The sequence below is a fragment of the Heterocephalus glaber genome, unplaced genomic scaffold (assembly GCF_053883595.1).
Source record: "Heterocephalus glaber isolate CG9 unplaced genomic scaffold, H.glaber_assembly_v1.0 deba00001460, whole genome shotgun sequence".
Taxonomy (NCBI): Eukaryota; Metazoa; Chordata; class Mammalia; order Rodentia; family Bathyergidae; genus Heterocephalus; species Heterocephalus glaber.
Genome location: NW_028258307.1, coordinates 2,304,974 through 2,323,777, shown reverse-complemented (window position 1 = coordinate 2,323,777; position 18,804 = coordinate 2,304,974). Strand labels below are relative to the sequence as shown.

The window sequence follows — 18,804 nt, the reverse complement described above, 5'->3', positions numbered from 1 at the left end:
GAATAGGACAAGTAAGAGCAGAATATCCATCAGAGAGGTTGTTATTTCAGATTCACTACTTTTTTCAGTGATAAAAGATAAATTTCCTAAGGAAGACTATGAGAAACTACAAGGCAACAATTTAAATCAAGTTTCTACCACAAATAAATTAGAGGGAAGAAGGGATGGAATGAGGGAGGAGAAGAGTCAGGAGAAGGGAACAGGGGAAAAAAGGGAGTGATAGAGAGAGAGGAGGAGAGAGAGGGGGAGAGAGAAAGAGAGATTGACTGGCTCTTTGAGAGTCACATTTACTAGTGCATCACCTTTAATGGATCACATGGAGTCATCGTGCCTGTGTGTCCCTCTCCATAATCACATGTTAACACCTCAAGGGAGAGCTTCTAAAACTCTAGCACAATACAATAAAGATGAACCTCTTCATGAGTTCAATTTTCCCCTCATGCTGAACTCAATGAAGTCACACGGCAGGCAGAGATCCGTGGAAAGGAGCCCAGCTCTACCAGCAGTAGCTGCCCTACTCTTCAACAAATGTACCTGACCCTCAGCTTCAGCTCCTAAAAGATGCACTGAGCTCAGAACAGGACTGAACCTAGGGTGGCTTGAGGCTTCCTTCACTTGCATTTCACTGGCCTCCTTTCAATAGCACAAGCAGGTCCTTTGCTGATTTCTTGTCATCAAAACCTTTGAAACTGCTTCCTGCCACGCTTCTGAACCAAGGGCAGTCTGGCCAGTGAGGGGTGCTTACTCCCACTGCTGTGATGACTGGGGCAAGTGGCGCCACCGAGGCCGAATGGGCAGGAGCCCATCCAGCCCACAACTGTCCTCCAAAGACTCGGCACCCAGATACAGGTGGGCACCCGGCCCCGCTCCCTTGGCTTCCCAGGAATCTACTTCCCACAATGCTGTCTGGATTAGCAGCCTCTCCTCTGGGGCCTGCTCTACCAGAGCAGCTGGGTCACACAACACTGGAGTCTTGTGTTCACCCTGTGTGTCCCCTACAGGTACATGCCAAATGCGCAGAGTGGAGCTGAACAGGAGGAGCCCGGCTGTACCCACCTTATACCCCCAGTATCAGACATGCCCTCTGGCTGGTGACGCTCAACATGGGCATGGTCCTCAGAATAAGCACTCAAAGAATTATTTGGAAATAGGTGTTTTCAAAATTTGAAAAAGAATTTAAGAATTTAGACAACCACAGTCCGCTGGGTATGGTGACACAAACCTGTGATCCCAGCACTTGGGAGGCTGAGGCAGGAGGATCACCAGGAGTTCAGGCCAACCCAGGCTACATGGTGAGTTCAAGGCTGGTCTGAACTGAACTATACAGGCAGACCCTGTCTCAAAAAAAAAAAAAAAAAAAGAGAACCACAGTCCTCAAGAACAGCCCCACTTGGGCTACTTCTAAAGGAACCTGGGACTCACCATGCAGACCAGTCTGTTCTCCTGGGCCTCTTTCTCACAGAGGACCTCCATGGGGTCATCGCCTCCTGCAATCCTTTCCCCGATGGCACCGCTGATTCGCATCACCTCCACATGCAGCCGGCCCGCCACCTGGAGCAATGGGGCAGAGCAGACACTTGTTTCCGGATATGGTTCCTTCACCCTCAGAGGACCACTCTCCTGTGTTAGAGCCAAGCTGCCAGGTATTAGTTTTATTTTGGGGGGGGGGTTTGAGGCAGGGCCGCATTAAATAATTCAGGCTGGCCCTGAACTCACTATGTAGCTCAGGTCGGCTTGGAACTCGGTGATCCTCCTGCCTCAGCCTCTCAAGGGTTGGGATTACAGGCATGCACCACACCACACCCTGCTCTTTAGTTATTAGTTTCTAACTGCTGCTCTGCCCTCAAAGTACTGGCAGTAACCACCATAAAGCCCTATGGAAATGAGATATTTATAACACACATACGTATTATTTGTCACTACTAACAAAAAACCCAGTAGCAACAGCATCCCACTGCTACCCTCCATTCCCAGAACTGCTCTCCACAGGAAGTGAGGCACAGAGAGAAAGCCAACCTCTCCCTTCTGGTTGATGATCGGAACAGCATATTGTAACTTCACATCATAGAAAAGGGATTTGAGGAAGACATTGGCCACCCCAATTAGACTGTGATTTTCCTGTTCATCGTAGAAAGGGTCAGCACGCTTGAAGTAAGATCGGATTACCTGAAAGAAAGCCAGGGCATACAATTTCAAAAACCACAGAAAATAAATGCATTCAAACTACTGCTTTTGGATACACTCTAATTTTAGTCATTAAACTTAACTTTTATCACTATATCATGAGTCCTATATTTCTTAGTGTAAAATAAAGCTCTTTTTTTGAGACAGGGTCTCACTTTGTAGTTTTGTAGTGCTAGCTGGCCTTGAACTCACAGTGATCCTCCTGCCTTGGCCTCTGGAGCACTGGGATTACAGGCCTACACCACCACAACCAGGTTAAAACAAAGTTCTTCTTCATGCATAGCACTGTATTATTCACTATGCGCTCTCTCTCTCTCTTTCTCTCTCACACACACACACACACACACACACACACACACACACACACTTAGAATGGTGGTCAGGGTCCTTCACCCACAAGAGGGAAATCCCAATAACAATTCCAATAACTTAATCACTTCTACTTCATGTGGAAATCTCAACACAAAAATAGAGAAACAACGTATATTGCCTAGAAGGTGGTCAGGGTACTGAAGCTCTCCTCACTTTTATCGAGGAGACCACCACATCGGTGTCACTGCTCCTACTAAATCGTTAGGTACATGGGTACAAATGAGGGGTGGCCTCTCAGAGGACAGCAGTTGGCGTTTGTAACTGTTTTTTTACTTCTGAGTGAAATAGAAGCAGAATATAGAAGAGAATTTTAAAACTTTAAGCAAGAATATCTAACTATAAATTGATGACAATTTAATGATGACAATCTAGAAAAATATACATTTTTACAAAATAAGAAGCTACGTAAATAACTCCATGTGGACACAGAACCCACAGTATTGAAAATACATAATACGTCTATTAACTCCATGTGGACACAGAACCTACAGTATTGAAAATACATAATACATCTATTTTAAACATGTGCAAGTACACATGCTCGACCTAAATGAAATAACCTTCAAATTGACGCGTAAATACCAGCAAAAGATCTATGGCACCTACTTTAGGGTCAAAACTTCTTTTAAAAAAATGTTCCTAACAGTGCAAGTGTTAAGGTACCAGTGATGTTCAATTTGAACAGCATGTACTGTAGGTTTGTTTATTCTTTGCAGGGCTCAGTCTGCTGGGGAATGGGAAGAGGGAGGACAAGGTCCAAGCTCTCTCTGTCCTAAAGAGAATCCCAGAGAAGCACAGGACACACACCTGCTGGCCAATGGAAGGCCTAATGGGAAGGGAGAATCTGCTAGAGACCCAGAAAAGAGAGTAAGGAAAAGGAAAAAACCTACCAGAAGGGAAGGTTATTAAAATTCTTAAATAGTTTAGAGGATTAAACTATTTCTAACTAGAAATAGCAGAACAACTTTGGGGAAATGAACAGTTTCCTCTGCAATGGGCAGGCGAGCTCCCTGCTCTGAATGCCCAGGAAGCAACTGGTCTCCCACAGCTTACCGGGGTGTCTTCCTCACACTCCTTCCACTCCTGGTAAAGGTCTCTCATGTCCAACAGCCTGTTGTCCAGTTTCTCCAAAGACCAAATCTGCTTCCCTTTGCCTTTTCTTCTCACCTGGATTGCAGGTTCACTGAGAAGAGAGCCCCGCTGCAAAGACAGGAGGAGGGAACTATGTGGGACACCAGAGTGTCCACTGGCAGCGAAACCACCATCGGGCGTCTGGACCCACCAGTCAAGGGTCACTGTGCCAGGTTGATGGTGACAAAACTTCCCAGAGATCCGGTGAGCTTTAGTGCCTTTACATCCAACTGCAATCACAATTTAATGTCAGTATTAACTTAGGCTTGAGTATCAATTTACTTCTCAATTTTGATTGCAGTTAGATATAAACTTAAATTTAAAGCCCCCAAAACCAGACTATGTCTTATAGGAAGTAGAAATGAAAATGCTGCATTCACATCATCATACATCCACAGAACACCAGAAGGTAGAAAGAGTCATACATATCAAAAGGCAAGCACAATTCACAATGTAAGTCAGTGAATGTCTGACTAGGGGAGAAAGGGTTGTGGAGTGGTAACAAAATGAAGGGGAAACTGCTTTGGGAAGACTGATCAGGACAGACTTCCCAGAAAACAATTTAGACAAGCTGAGTAGTGGAGAGTGTGTTCCTATGCCCCTATCACAGGGTGACACCTGACACCACCTCATCCCGGGGCAACTTTGGTGGTGCTGAACGGCTGCCTCACCTTCCTATTGGCATCCAGGCTGGAGGCTGGAATCTGGAGGGTCACTTTATACTCGGTTCTTTTATCCAGCTCCTCTGCAATGTAACTAGCTTCTCTCACCAACAGATTGGCTTTAACAATTTGTTCCCTCAGCCTCATCAGGCTGTTATTCAATGTTGCTTCTCTTTATAAAGAAAAAAAAAAAAAAGGAAGAGTGGAGGTGAGGAGGAAGTGACACACTAAGCACACTTAGAAAACTACAGTCATGACATGGAATGCCAAGCTGCAAACCGAGCTGCACTGGTGTCTTTTGCACGCAGGAAACATATCACTAGCACCGACCATGCACATGCTTATATCGGCTCTGTCACAAGCACGGGCACACCTGGGTAGCAAACCAGCTGGAGACAAGGGTGGTGCTTCACAAACCTGACTGACTGTGCATCACCCTGGGGTCTGGATAAACTCAGGATTCTGGCTCAGTGAGTCTGGGGTTGGGGCTGGAAACTACATTTCTATCAATCTCCAGCTGACAGGAATGCTGTCTGTCTGCAGACCAGACTGAATACAAGAGGTTAGCGATGCAACGTCTGCACCTAAGGAATAAGGGTCTCAGTGCGCTGCTAATTGGCCTGCAGAGAGATTACACTTGCAATCTGCATCTCATCTGGCACCATGCTCTACCTACCTGAGCTAATCAGTCCAGACAACCGTCTTTTTTTTTTCTTTTGTAAAATGCAACTACCCAAGCTTCAGAATCTAAAGTATAATACAATGATAAAGTATACTTCTTTATTCAAATCCAAAAGCTGTATTAACTGAAAGTGGACCAGCACCCAACATAGGCAGTTTTAAAGAAAGGGATATAAACTGGCAATTCCCATTTATTCAAAGATGGAAAATAATGCCAAGTGGTTCTAGGCTGCAGTGTAAATCTTTCGAGCAGTGACAAAGTGTCCCCGCCCCGGGCCGGGTACTGTGGTGACACCAGCTCCCCCACCTCTCCTCCGCCCACTGTCGCAGGCGCTGCTGGGCGCTAGGCGAGTGCAGGGAGAGCCTGTCCGAGCTGCGACAGTTCTGCTTCTCTGGAGACAGCCTTCGTCGGAGCTGCTCCAGCTCATGCTCGTACATGAGCCTCTGGCGCTCAAGCGCAGATCGCTTCTCTTCTTCATGCTGCTGTTCTAGGCTGTTCAGGATCGACTGCATTGGATCTGAACATGGTTTGGAGAAGCGGTAATGAACAAAGGGTACAACACACTTCACATCCATTCTACATTGTTCCACTGTCTGTCGTTCTAACACCACCTAACACCATGAGAGGCGATCTGTAATAGTCAGCTTTTCTTACTGCCAATTACTTGTATTTCCACATATTCTCAGCTAGATACATTCCACACTATTTTTCATAGACAAAAAGCAGTTCTCCTCTATGTGCTACCCACCACCCAAGAGATGAACACTCCAGAAATACATCATAGTAACAATAAGCCAGGGTTCAAATCTGGGAAATTCTACAAATGGGAACAAACTCTGCAGTGATTTGATTGTATATGAAGGCAAAAAGAATGTTTTTATAAATATAATAAATTATCATAGCCAAAAATACAAAAGAATAGAGTTCATTACAGCAAAAAAAAGTTCCAAGATCAGCAATGTAAAGACTTTCTTTTTTCGCTAACATTTAAAACGTCTCATCACAAACATTTTTAGGGCCGGGGATTTAGCTCAGCAGTTCCGCTGCCTGCCTCACAAGCACACAAGGACCCAAGTTCAATACTCAGGAACCAAAAAAAACAAAACAAAAAAAGAATAAACATTTTTAACTATCACCTTGAGAAGACGCTACCGTGCACAGCAGACTTGCTCACCGTTATTGCCCAGCGCCTTCATGGTCACCTCCATCTGTGCATACTCAAAACTGAAGTTGATCTCACTGGATACCTCACTGGAGGAGTCCCCGTCCACATCCAGCTGCTCAGAACTACCATCATTTTTCAGGGAAGGATCCTGCTCCTCATCCTCTCGTTCTGCTTTCTTCTTCTTTTTTGGCAAACTGAGTCTTAAGAGTGCACAAAAAGTTTTTTTTTTAATCAAGACAGGTACTTAGTCATTCTACTTCTGAAACACTGACATTTGCCAGATGCCAAGGGAATACCATGAAATACAGGGCAACTGCTGTTTTCAGGATCTTTATACTCCAGGAGTAGAAGTAAAACACTCAGGTGTACACAAACAATTATAATGGGAAGTGAGACACCGCCCACCTGACTGTTAGGAGCTGGGTGGGAAGAAAAGCTGAGACCCCTTCAGAGTGGAAGGTAAAGTAAAGAAGGGTCAAGTATGAACCATCCACGCTGAGCCTTACAGGATAGGCAGGCAGCCGGTCAAAGGGAATGGTTCAGAGGGAGATGTGGAAACAGAAATGCCCCTAGTCTCTGGGGCACTTAAGAATAAAACAGCACAATACACGAATCTGTACAGGACAAGCTCAGTGTCAGAGCTGGAAAATCAACTTAGCCCAAATCAGGAAGGTTTTGAAGATGAAGGCAAAAAATTTATACTTGGGACCAGGGATTTAGCTCAGTGGTTCTGCCGCCTGCCTCACAAGCGCAAGGATCCAAGTTCAATCCCCAGTACCAAAAAAAAAAATTTATACTTCATTTTGGGAAGGAGAAAAACTGTCCACAATCTTTGTACCTATGTACCCTTTCCTCAGAAGCAAAATACAGTACCAGCTGGCCTACAAGCAAGGGTCTCTATTAGTGACAAGAAGAGTCAGTGTGACAGCTGAGGCACACTGGCCAGGGACCGGAAGAGGATGCCGGGACGTTAAGGCGGCACAGTCTCCTGCCTGACTGTCCCTCTCAATAACAACACCAGTCTGTCTGGGGAACAGTTCCCGTGCAGCCCCGGGTAGAAACCTGCCCTTCCCAGCCTCCCTGGCAGCTAGGAGACAAATTCGAGCCAAGTAGATGTGAGTAAAGATTGCTGGGCTCTGGCTAGAGGACAGCCATGCTGCGCTGCCCCTTCACTTCTCTTTCTCCCTTGAGTTGAACACTACATTCACAGCAGGAAGGGCACAGCCACTGTGAGACCTGGCAGGTGACCACCAGGACACTTCTGAGAGCTCAGTCCACACTAACTGTGCAACCACCTCAAATTGTTTGTTCTGAGAAAGCACTACTCTGTTCATGCCATCACTGTCAAGGGTGCTGCTACTTGCAGCTAAAAGCATTCCTAAAGGAAAGACTAACCTGATTTCATGCCTAAGGAAACGACAACCACCATTATTTCTAAGCAAAAATGCATATGTGTATATCTATAAACAGGTGTATATACCCACAAATAAAAACTAAGTATGCCAGAAAAAATTAATGCATTATTATATTACATGGCAAAATACTCCTCTTTCAGTGGGAAATAAAAAGGAGAAAACACATACATAAACTAAGAATTTTTCCTGTGTATACTGTCCCTGGCTCCTAGAGTTCAGACACTAACACAGTGAACAAACATATAAAAACATGCATATAGCAAACACATGCATATATACCCATACATACACAAAATAATGCATAATTTTTATGAAGTTTACTTTAAAAAACATATCCATTTCAGAGCATAATCGTCAAAAACATTTCCCCTTTGAGGACTGCACAGTGTCATACCTGAAGAAATGGTTATTTCCCCATAAGATTCTGTCCCCGTGGTACAGCTGTACTGGACTGGAGACTGAAGACCCATTCACAAATGTTCTATGGAGAGAAGAGGAAAGCCGTGAATGACAATTACCCTGTCCTCTGCTTTAATTTTCTAGTACTACAACAGTCTAGTTACTAGGGGAAACAAAATGATTGTAAGTCCAAAATAAAATGTGCCCTCAGTGAATTTTAATATTCGTAATATTTACCTCTTCACTGACTTCCCTAAAATGTTTACTGCACTAAGTATAAGAGGTGGCAGTGAGCCTGTCACTTTTTTTTTTCTGTGATAGTTAAACTGTCAACTTTATCGGATTGACAGCTTAGAAACACACAGGAGAATAGTAACACACACTTCTTCGTGTGTCTGGGAGGGAATCTGTTCCCTTCTTCTCTTGGTTTGTTTCACTGCTGTTTCCTGGCCGCCATGATGAAGCAGCTTTGCTGTCATGCTCTTCTGTGCTGACGTCTCTCTCTCAGAGCCACAAGAGTAGGGACTGAATAAACCTCCGACACCATGAGTCAGATAAACCTCTTCTTTAAGTTGTGGGTGTCCTGTAATAGAAGGCTTAGTGTGGCTTCTCTGGAAATCTTGTTCTTTCTTCTCCCAGTGTTTTTTTGTTGCTGCTTATAGTAGTAGGCACTTGTTGTTTCATGACTATTTGCTTGTTTATCAACTAATTTTGTAACGTTTCTCTGTTTTCTCATGTGTGGCCTCTGATGTCACTTCTCCCTTAGCCCAGGCAGTCATGGATGACAGATTCGGGTTTTTCTGGGTCTCCTTGCTTGATGTATTCATTCCATCTGATTTTTTTGGCTTGGTTGGATTTGTTTTCTTTGTCTAGGATATTCTTGAACAATTTTTGGGGTGCTGGTTTGGCATTCATCTCTTAATACGTTCATTGTAATGGAATGTCCTTATTTCTTCATCAAGTTCTGGAGGCTGGGAGGTCTGTGGCAAGGTGCAGCACTGGCATGTGGTGAGGACATTCCCCAGGTGTCCTAACATCAGTGAGCCTGTCACTTTGAGGAAAACAATCAGCAGCATTTGTTGCCAAAGATAACATTTAGCCTTTCAAATAAAAATTTAAAATTTCAAAAACCTTGTGTCAATGTCCTCCAACCAAAGACTACCAAGAATTTAGCATGGCGAACGAGCTGGGTTTACTACTCACACTGAGGGAGTGACATGGGGAACGTCAGGTGTCCTGGTGAGATGCTGTGAGAAAGGTCCTATATTATGAGACCTGAGTTTCAGCTGGATGACTCTGGATGCCATCAGAAAGTGTCAGGAAACGGGGAACTCCCCAAGGACATTAATGACACTGTGGAAGCCTGAAGGGCAAACAGAGAGGGCAGGCCAAAGGCGGCCAGGTGCCCAGGAGCAGGAGCTGCCAGGTGGGGGTGTGTCTGCCAAAGACAAAGGAATCCTGAAAGCTGTGTGTGAGTGAACCAAGCAGCAGTGCAGGGCATTGCCAGGGTCTCTGACCAAGACCTGGTGAGGCCTAAACCAGACCATGGGAGTGGGAACATGGAGTGAGGAGTTGCTACAGTTAAGGAGAAAGGGCTTGGCATTGGGCTGTATGTCTTAATGACACCACCTACCACTAGCGTATTTTCTCCGTCTTAAAAATTACTGAGACTTGGGCTGGGGATTTAGCTCTGTGGTTCTGCTGCGTGCCTCGCAAGCACAAGGTCCCGAGTTCAATCCCTGGTACCAAAAAAAAAAAAAATTACTGAGACCTTAAGTACATTACTGAGACTTCCAGTACATTACCTGGTGTTTTTTTGAGGAGTCAGCATAACCTGGCCTTCTGAGGTGATGTCTATAATGCAGTGTTCAGGAAGAATTCCCATTCCACACAGCTGGATGTCCTGGGAATCTGCTGACCCTATCAATGTATGTTCCTAAGAGAGAATCAAATTTGCTCATGATACTGTATTTTTACATGTGCACAAACTAAAATCACCTGCACTGAGCCCTCTTACATTAATCTATTATCTTAGATGAAAGATATTCAAGGTAAATGGAGTAACAGCTTTCTCTAAAATTCAGTCTATAAGTTACATTTCCTTATAAAAAATAACACATTCAGCTGAGTTATGCCTTTTAAAACTATTTTATATTAATGTCTATAACATAATCCTTATTTTCTGTTACAATCTTGATTCCAAACATTTCATACTGCTCTCAGAGAATGAGCCCTGTGTTGATGATGTACCAAAAATATGGTTTGGAAATCGCAGTTTCTTCAGTTGGACATCATTTATCTCAATCAAAATGTGTCAACTGCAAGACAGACAGAAGCTATTGACATATAAGGGTTTGAAAAGACTCATTATTTTACGAATCTCATTGTGTCCCCTAACCTCACAGAACACACATGACAGAATAAGTTCTTCTGACCTCAGATCCCAACTGCTCATGTCTAGCCCATTTTTGGGAGGTAACTCACCTATCCCTGATGGAGAAAACTGCATAAGAGCTGGGCTCCCTCAGATGCACCCTAACCCTGCCTACCTGCGCATGATGAAATGTTGACAGGACCTAGGGAGTGTTCCTAGGCCTCCCTGTTTTTCTTTTCTTTTTAAGTCAGTAAGCTTTCTGTCTTATACTCTAAGCAATGCAATACAAATACGGATGACGAAAAAACAAAACTTCTCATAGGAGATGATATAATGAGTATCTAATGCTGGGGAGGAACGAGGCAAGCAAGATGAGGTAAAGTTAGTCAGGGACAGCACAGATCTCAATCTCCACGTAAGAGTGGGTATGAGGATCCCGAAGTGCGCTAGCAGGAAGTGCTCCTGAAGAGACACAGTCAAGATGCTGTTCTGGAAGAGTGAGAGGCCATGCAACTTGGAATTAGAAGGAACTCTAGGGTTGTTTTGCTCTGACTTCCTTACAGACAGGGTGGCTACAGTTGTCTGGAGGAGTGAGATTATCACTCTGGAGTTATATGTCCAGCATTTCAACGGACTCAAGAAGCTAAAGGCAAAGAAAGAAAACAGCGCAGTCTCCAAATTCCACCATCCTACATCACGGCGTCACTTTACTGGAGTGGAAACTGTTCTTGGACTGAGATCACCCATTTAAATGTGCTTGGTCATGAATATGGCCTTGCCGTGGGGTTAGCTTGGGCAGTCAAGACACTGACACTGCCTGCGACCCTGGCCACACAGGGCTGACCACACAGTCTGAAATGGAACCAGACACCTCCACACAAATGACCAGAAGTGTTCTGACTCCTCCAAAAATCTCTGAATAGTTTCTTTGTTCAAGTTTTTAAGGAACAGATATGAGTCAGGGTTTTTTCTTATGTATGTGTCTGTGTGTTCCAACTTGAAATACATCATACCAGGAAAAAAACCCAGAATTTCTAGCTCTGAGAAAAAGGGCAGCATTCTAATATGAATGTTAGGTGCCATTCTAATATGAATATCTACCACTGATGTCCTTGCTCAAAAAGCTGCCAATGCTGCTCAGAAGCACAATAATACATCATTTTTAATACTGAAACACAATAATACATCATTTTTAATAGACAAGATTACTACTTGTATAAAGGACCACAGAGCATCAAACAAAAGTGGAATGTGGAAAACCCATACGTGTATAGTGTTTGTTTACAGTGATTCTACATAGCTAATCCTCACATTAACCCCACACAGCAGCCAGAGCAACTTCCATGGTTCTGAAAAGGAAGAACCTATGGACAGAAGGGGAAAGGGGGCAAAGGCCTGGCCATGAACTCACCACACAGGCCACCCTCCTCCTCCTGCAGCACTGCTACACCAGTACTGCAGTGCTAGAGATGTGCACACATCACACTGTGTGTCAGAACACAGTTTAGCTCACTACATAACCAAGCATGGTATAAGATACTCATTAACAATGAGAGATTATCAAAATGACACAGCAACAATTTAATGACATCTTCGAATAAAAAGTGGGAAATCAACCAACATGAACCTTTTTATAAATGAAATCACACAATTCTCTATTTTTAAAACTGTTTCTGACTTAATCAGCTCATCTGTTTTACATTTCTGGTTACATTAGTTAATCCCATCTACATGAGGAGGAAGAAATTGTATCCTAATACAACTCCATGACAACTCCGTAACTTATCCTCTGGGTTTGACAAAGGCAATTTGGAGCACTTCTTATAATTTATGCGGTGTCTCAGAATTCACACTCTTTCTAAAGCTGTCTCTTGTCTTCCTAACATGTCCCATGATTTACAAATTTCAGTGTATAGCAATGTTATGGTATGGATCTGAAATATCCCCCTAAGTGTCTGCGTACTGAACACTTGGTCCCCAGTGGGTGGCAGAACCTTGAGGAGGTTGCTGCACTTGGAGGAAACAGGTCATGGGGAGCCTCTGAAGGGTATATGAGACCCCACCCTTTCTTTCTCCCTGTCCTGTCTGCCCTGATGTTCTGCCCCACCACCACCCTAGAAGCAACAGAGCTAAACAACCATGGACTGAAATCCCTGAAGCCATGAGCCAAAAAAACCTTTCTTCCTTTAACTTTCTTTTCTCAGTATTTTGTCATAGCAATGAAAAGCTGACTAACACATCAATATTTATCTTTTTTTTTTCTGTTCCATACTCTGACCCTCTCAAGTTTTTAAGTGGCCTACTCTCCCTTTTCTTACAGATAATAATTCAAAAATTTTTTCCTGGCCCAGGATTTAGCTCAATGGCACCACACCTGCCTTGCAAGTGCAAGGTCCTGAGTTTGGTCCCTGGTACCAAAAAAAATTTTTTTTTCCCCAAGAGTTACTGAAAACATAAATTTCCTAGTAAGTAGTCCTAAGAATTTTACTGTCTTCAAACATTTCCTCTCATGAGCTAAGAAAAATGCTCACAAAAAGCTTCATATAAATCAGTCACTTTCATCCAGTCACTAAATGAATCATTTGGTCTTAAAAGTCATCTTTTAAGCTTTACAATTATTCCCTAGTATAAGTTATTGATAATATTAGGTAAGTGTGGTAGATTAACTAATGGTTAACTTGAAACACCCAGCTGAACAGAATCAGCGTGGTCTGGGCGTGGAAGATCCACCTGAGGATTGTTGTCAATGGCATAAAAAGAGAACTGGAGGGGAAGATCGGGGGCTGTTGATTTTCTAGGAGAAGCTTGCTGCAGATGGTTTTCCTGATGCGAACTTGGCTGTTCGCATCAGAGGAGGAGCTTGAGGCCTCACTGTCACTGGGAATGGCTGCTGTTCTCGTCAGGGGAGCTCTGGTCTTCACTGTGAGCATCACCTCCTGGCTCCAGCATAGAACCCTCAGCCTGGTGGCACAAATCCTTCACCCCACCAGCACAGGGTTTTTGGCTTCCACTACGGGCCTTTGGGCCTTCCTGGTGCAGATCCTCAATATGGACAAACATGAGTTATTGCCCTGGGCTCTAGGCCTCTGGCTGGGCTCATGGAGGCCTCTGCCTTGGACTCCAGGCCTTCGGCTGGACTTGTGTGGGACACTGCTATGGGATCCAGACCTTTGACTGGATTCTTTGGGTCTCTAGTGTGCGGCTAGATCTCTTGCACTCCTCTGCATTTGACTTTCTGGGTGACCATTATAAAATAATCCTATAAATTATGTGTCCTATATTAAATCTATTCCGTTGCAAAACCCTAACTACAACAGTAAGCTATTTAACTTGAAAATAATGTCAAAATATATTTTTATATGACTAAAAAGGGAAACTGATCCCAGAAACCCAAGACTGTTCTGCACTCCAGCTTCTTCAAATAAAAACCATGTGCTGACTGTTTTCTGCATGAGCGTGGTTCCCAAGTCTGAAGCCTGGAGGCACATGGCAGTGTTCCGTGCAGGCACATCCCTCACCTTTAAGTAGTACACCAGAAGCTCATTCAAAGCAGGGTCGGCGTTCAGATTAACCAGGAAGCACTTATCATCCCCAACTTTGATTCCCGAGGACTGAAGCGATATTCCAAGGCTCTCCAGCTGCTTCTGTCGCTCCTGCAAACATAGCGGAGAAGAGTTAATTCCTGAGCTTCTAAGGCAGCAAGATACCGAGGATCCCACAGGAGAATAATCACTCAGGACTGGGGCTGTGGCTCAGTGGGAGAATGCTGCCTTGCAAGAGAGAGGCCTGGGTTCTATTCCAGCACCACTAAAAAGGAAAAAGATTATTTACTCAAATATATTATCTTCAATATAGCGTTACAGTTATTGCATCTTCTTTCCAAACTATCTAGTTTTACTTTGCTAATTAAAATTTATTTAAAGAATAAACCTCATTACAAATAGTAGGCAAATAAAGTAGTGAGTTCTCAATTTTCATTCTTAAAAATATCAAACATCTTCAATTTAGCTTATTTAATTCTGCATATGTGAGCAATGTGAGTACACTTGACTCAACTACAAACTTTCTAAAAAGCAAAGTTTTAGTCCAGTGTGGTGGCACATGCCTATAATTCCCACACTTAGGAGGCTGAGGCAGGAGGACTGCTGCCAGTTCGAGGCCAGCATGGGCTACATAGTGAGTTCAAGGCCAACCTGACCGGCGTGGTGAGACCCTGTCTCCAACAATAATTAATCAATCAATTAATAAAAAGCAAAGCTTTCACTGCATTCTCCTGCTTGACACCTTCAGCAACCTCCTAGCCAAGATAAAGGCCCTGGCCCCTCAGTCTTCACATTTTGTCACACCAATGTACAACCCTGGCTGGCAGTCACGCAGAACACAGTTCAGGACGCTGCAGGGATTTTACATCTCTTCCTTCTGTCTGGAGCAAGCTTGTTCTTTCAGTGACCATCGGTTTACCTGCCCATCTGCCTCACACCAGACTGCACGCTTCACAGGCATAGGTCCTAACTTTACGCACCTACACTGTGCAGGACACGCAGTAAGCACTCAAAATACTAGTGCTGTCACCTCATCAAAGAAACCCTTATGCACCACATTCAAGCCCAGCTTCACAGGAACACGAGCTGTTCTTTCCGCTGTACCTGCTGGCCTCGGAAAGCCATGCCACACAGTGTGAGCACAGAGAGGGTACACAGGACCCTCCCCACAGGAGATTCAGTCTGGTGAATCACAGCAGGGTGGGGTGTCTCTGACTATGGGTAAAGAGCACATGATGAGGTACAGGCACCAAGGATCTGTGATTCTGGAGAAAGATGAGACAGACCAGGCACTGAACCAGGGCCACACATCAGGTCTGCAGCATGATTCAGACAGAATTTCACTCTTCCTAGGGGGTCCTATCACATGGCCACTGCAACCCACCTATGAGTAGTACAATGTTACAAAAGTGGGGAAGGCATGTCTTGGTTCTGGGTCTTTGAATCAAGGGTCTCTCCTAACAAAAAGAACTACATACTCTCCCCATAAATAAGTATAAATGTCAACTGGAAAACTTTTAAAGGTAGAATAAGTTAAAAATAAGTAGCAATTAGTAATCAGCTCATAAAAAGTACAGTAAATCGACTTAGGAACATTCAAGTTGTGAACTTTCATAACTCACTTTGTTGGCTTTGTAAGACTCGCTTTGTTGGCTTACAAATGAATCCAACTTACAGTCAATTCTCCTGGAACGGAACTTGTTCGTAAGTCGGGAACTTACTGTATGTTATGGTAAAATACAATTATGTTTACTGATATAAAAATATCACTTCTGATATCAAGGGTTGGTTAATGATGTTTTTTGGGGTTTTTTTTGCTACCGGGGATCGAACTCAGGACCTTGCACTTTCAAGGCAGGCGCCGGAACCACTGAGCTAAATCCCCAACCCTGGTTAATGATTTTTAAAGTATCAAACACTAAATATTTTATTCTGTGTCTTAATTATTCATTTTTTGCTGTTGAAGTCTCAGATAATACATAAAGGAACATAGCTTTGGGCTAATAAACCTTTATTTACAAATCAAGTGGCCCCCAGACCAGGCACAGCCCACGGGCATTAGCTGCCAGCCTCTGGTCATCTGAATCTTTTGATTTCACAAATGTGAATTTCTTAATGAGAACATAAAAAAATGAAAGCAAGAGACAATTTGGCAGAGTAGAAATGGCACTGGAATTAGAAAATAGTCACTTTGAGTTCTGTTTATTCAAAACCGTTATTAAGTATACTAAAAAAACTAAAAGATATGGTCTTTCTTCTTAAGAATCTTACAAACTCATCAGGAATAAAAGTATACCAACCTTAATTAAACAGCGGTAACGTAGGGCCACTCAGAGAGCTGGCACACTACAGCACCAGGACTCACAAAGGCCTTGGCTAGCCTGCAGCAGCCCCAAATATGATGTGAGAAGTTCTGCAAAAAAGACATCCAGGGCCGGGGATTTAGCTCAGTGGTGCCACACCTACCTGGCAAACACAAGGTCCTGAGTTTGATTCCCAGTACCAAAAAAAAAAAAAAAAAAAGACATCCAGACATCCAGTAAGCACAGTTTGCCTGGAATTTGCCAAATTTATCTGACCAGAGATTTACCAGTATTTCGTGGCTACACTCCAAATTACATTCTTAAAAATACCAGCCTGGACTGGGGAGAGGTAAATGATCAACAGACCAGGTTTTATCAATGAGAGAAAGGATAAAGCTCAGCAGCACCAAGGCCAAGGGGCTCAGAAGCTGAGGTGCTGAAGGAGGTGTTGGTTAAAATCAGCAGAGCCCTTGCAGCCAGGTGTGGTGGCACAGGCCTATAATCCCAGCACTTGGGAGACTGTGGCAGGAGAATCACTGCGAGTTTGAGGCCAGCCTGAACTTCATAGCAAAGACCTTGTCTCAAGAAAAAAAAAAAAACAAACCCCAAAACAAAAAACACATCAACAACAACAACAGCAGAGCCCTCCAAGCTGAGACCTGTGGGCAAAAGAGGAAAAGAGGCCAAGGGTAAGCTCCGACCAACACTGTAATTTTGCTTAGACCAAACTGCTTTGTGTCCATTAGCACAGTGGCCTTCAAAGTCAGTGTTTTGCTCTTAGGGTAACTCAAAAAGGTGTAACAGAACAGTTGCGAACTGTACAATTATTAGAATGACTTTTGATTCATGAAAACTATAAAGTAAGATATGCAGTAGAAAGAATTCATTGGTGTGTTTTCTCTGTAATCTGTGGCCCAGGCCATTAGGAGAGGCCCCTAGGCAGGGACAGAGATGAAATGGGGCTGGCCATATATTGATCTGTAATGAAACCAGGTGCTGGGTACCAGTGCATTTATTATATTCTTCCCTAAGTGAAAATGTCTATAATAAAAATGTCTTTGAAATTAAATTGAATCCTAGTTCACACTAAAGTGACATCCACTTTAGGCTAAGTAAGAGCAGTACCCTCTTCCAACATGTGAAATGTAAAATGATTCTGGACAGCGCATTTAAAGAAATGCACTGGATGATGAAAGATGTTGTGAGTTCTATGAATTCTCTAATCAGAGGAGCAGTTAAAACATAAGATTTTTAACTCAGAAAAGGGCAAGAGGCAGAGAGGCGACTATAAATAGCCAAACAACTGAACTGGATAATAACAGTCCCTATCTTGTGGGGCTGCTGAGAGGATTACATCAAATACTTTAGTTATAAGTGCTTATTAGCAAAGTGCCCAATACAGAAGCCTATCCAACAAGTCCTGGCTTACTGTCATGAGTCACTACCGACAGGTAGGACACTTACTCTCTTAGCTGTAGAGCAACAAAGGAGGGCAGAGGAGTAAGACAGAAGAACAAAAGATTTCAATTAAACAGTGCCATTAAAGTTGTCCAGTCTGAAGAAGGGTGCTAGCCAGGGTCCTGAGCTCTGCATCTCCATATGTATTTCTAAATCAGAGGGATAGGACCACGTAGCAGGGAAGCCAGAGTCTCTTTCTAAGAAGAAAGACTTCTCAGCACTTTTCCTCAATGCTATACTTGACTTGATGTTCTTAAACTAATGCTCATGTTCCCAACTGAAGAGCTTACAACTATCTCTATTTTAGGTTTTCAATAATGAGTCACCACAGATTTAGGAATTTCATATTATTTTCACTTAAGTTGTCATGAAGGGTAAAAGCTCATAATCAACTATCTACTACCAACTATCTACTACTATTAATTCTGTAATTTCAGTAAGTTCTTGAGGTCTACAAGGTACTTAAAAGAATGAAGTATTCAAAACCTGAAGCTGTAAATAGCTATTTCGTTTTTTTAAAAGTTATTATTAACTGATATTTAAACACTGATTACTTCATACATAACAAACTATTGCAATTATCCCTTCTTTAACCTTCAAATTATTTTTATAACATTTAGACTCTTTTGGCTCTGAGTTCCTATTCACGGTGTGAGATTTGCCAACAGCAAAGATGTAAATCCAAAAGGAACCAGAGAAACCCCGCCTCTGGACCACTCAGAAAACACAAACCTGGGCAATCTCTTCTGTTTTTCTTAATTTTTCCTCCCAGGTCACAGTCATTTCCTGGATTAGCTTCTCAGATTCTTCCAGCCGGTCTTTTAGCTCTGGAGATTTCATTGCCTATAAGCAAAATGTTTACGTCATGAAAGGTCTGGACGATGCCCTGGAAGAACAATCAGCCGACTCTCAAAGGACAAAGGTGGCCTCTGCCTCCTCTCAGAGCTGTGGCACAAAACACTGAGCCAACACTGACCCTGGCACCTGGACACTGTGAGGACCAAACCACCAGCTCACCCAACATACATTCGGGCGGGGGGGGGGGGCAGTACCAGGAATGGAACTCAGGACCTTGTGCTTGCCAGGCAGGCGCATTGCCACTGAGCTACATCCTCAG

The 18,804-nt window shown here is 43.5% G+C and overlaps 1 protein-coding gene across 4 annotated transcripts in view; it reads right to left on the bottom strand.

The window, feature by feature from the left end:
* Positions 1–18,804, bottom strand: part of Kif13b (kinesin family member 13B) — a 157,679-nt gene that overhangs the window by 62,927 nt on the left and 75,948 nt on the right. For all 4 annotated transcript variants that reach the window (XM_013073408.3, XM_087216704.1, XM_087216706.1 and 1 more), the window contains 10 exons: positions 18,420–18,530; positions 13,903–14,037; positions 9,816–9,946; positions 8,006–8,092; positions 6,206–6,396; positions 5,338–5,548; positions 4,359–4,521; positions 3,610–3,756; positions 2,017–2,166; positions 1,423–1,551 (listed from right to left, as the gene is read on the bottom strand). In XM_013073408.3, coding sequence (XP_012928862.2) covers positions 1,423–1,551; positions 2,017–2,166; positions 3,610–3,756; positions 4,359–4,521; positions 5,338–5,548; positions 6,206–6,396; positions 8,006–8,092; positions 9,816–9,946; positions 13,903–14,037; positions 18,420–18,530 — 1,455 coding nt within the window. The remainder of the gene's footprint in view (positions 1–1,422; positions 1,552–2,016; positions 2,167–3,609; positions 3,757–4,358; positions 4,522–5,337; positions 5,549–6,205; positions 6,397–8,005; positions 8,093–9,815; positions 9,947–13,902; positions 14,038–18,419; positions 18,531–18,804) is intronic.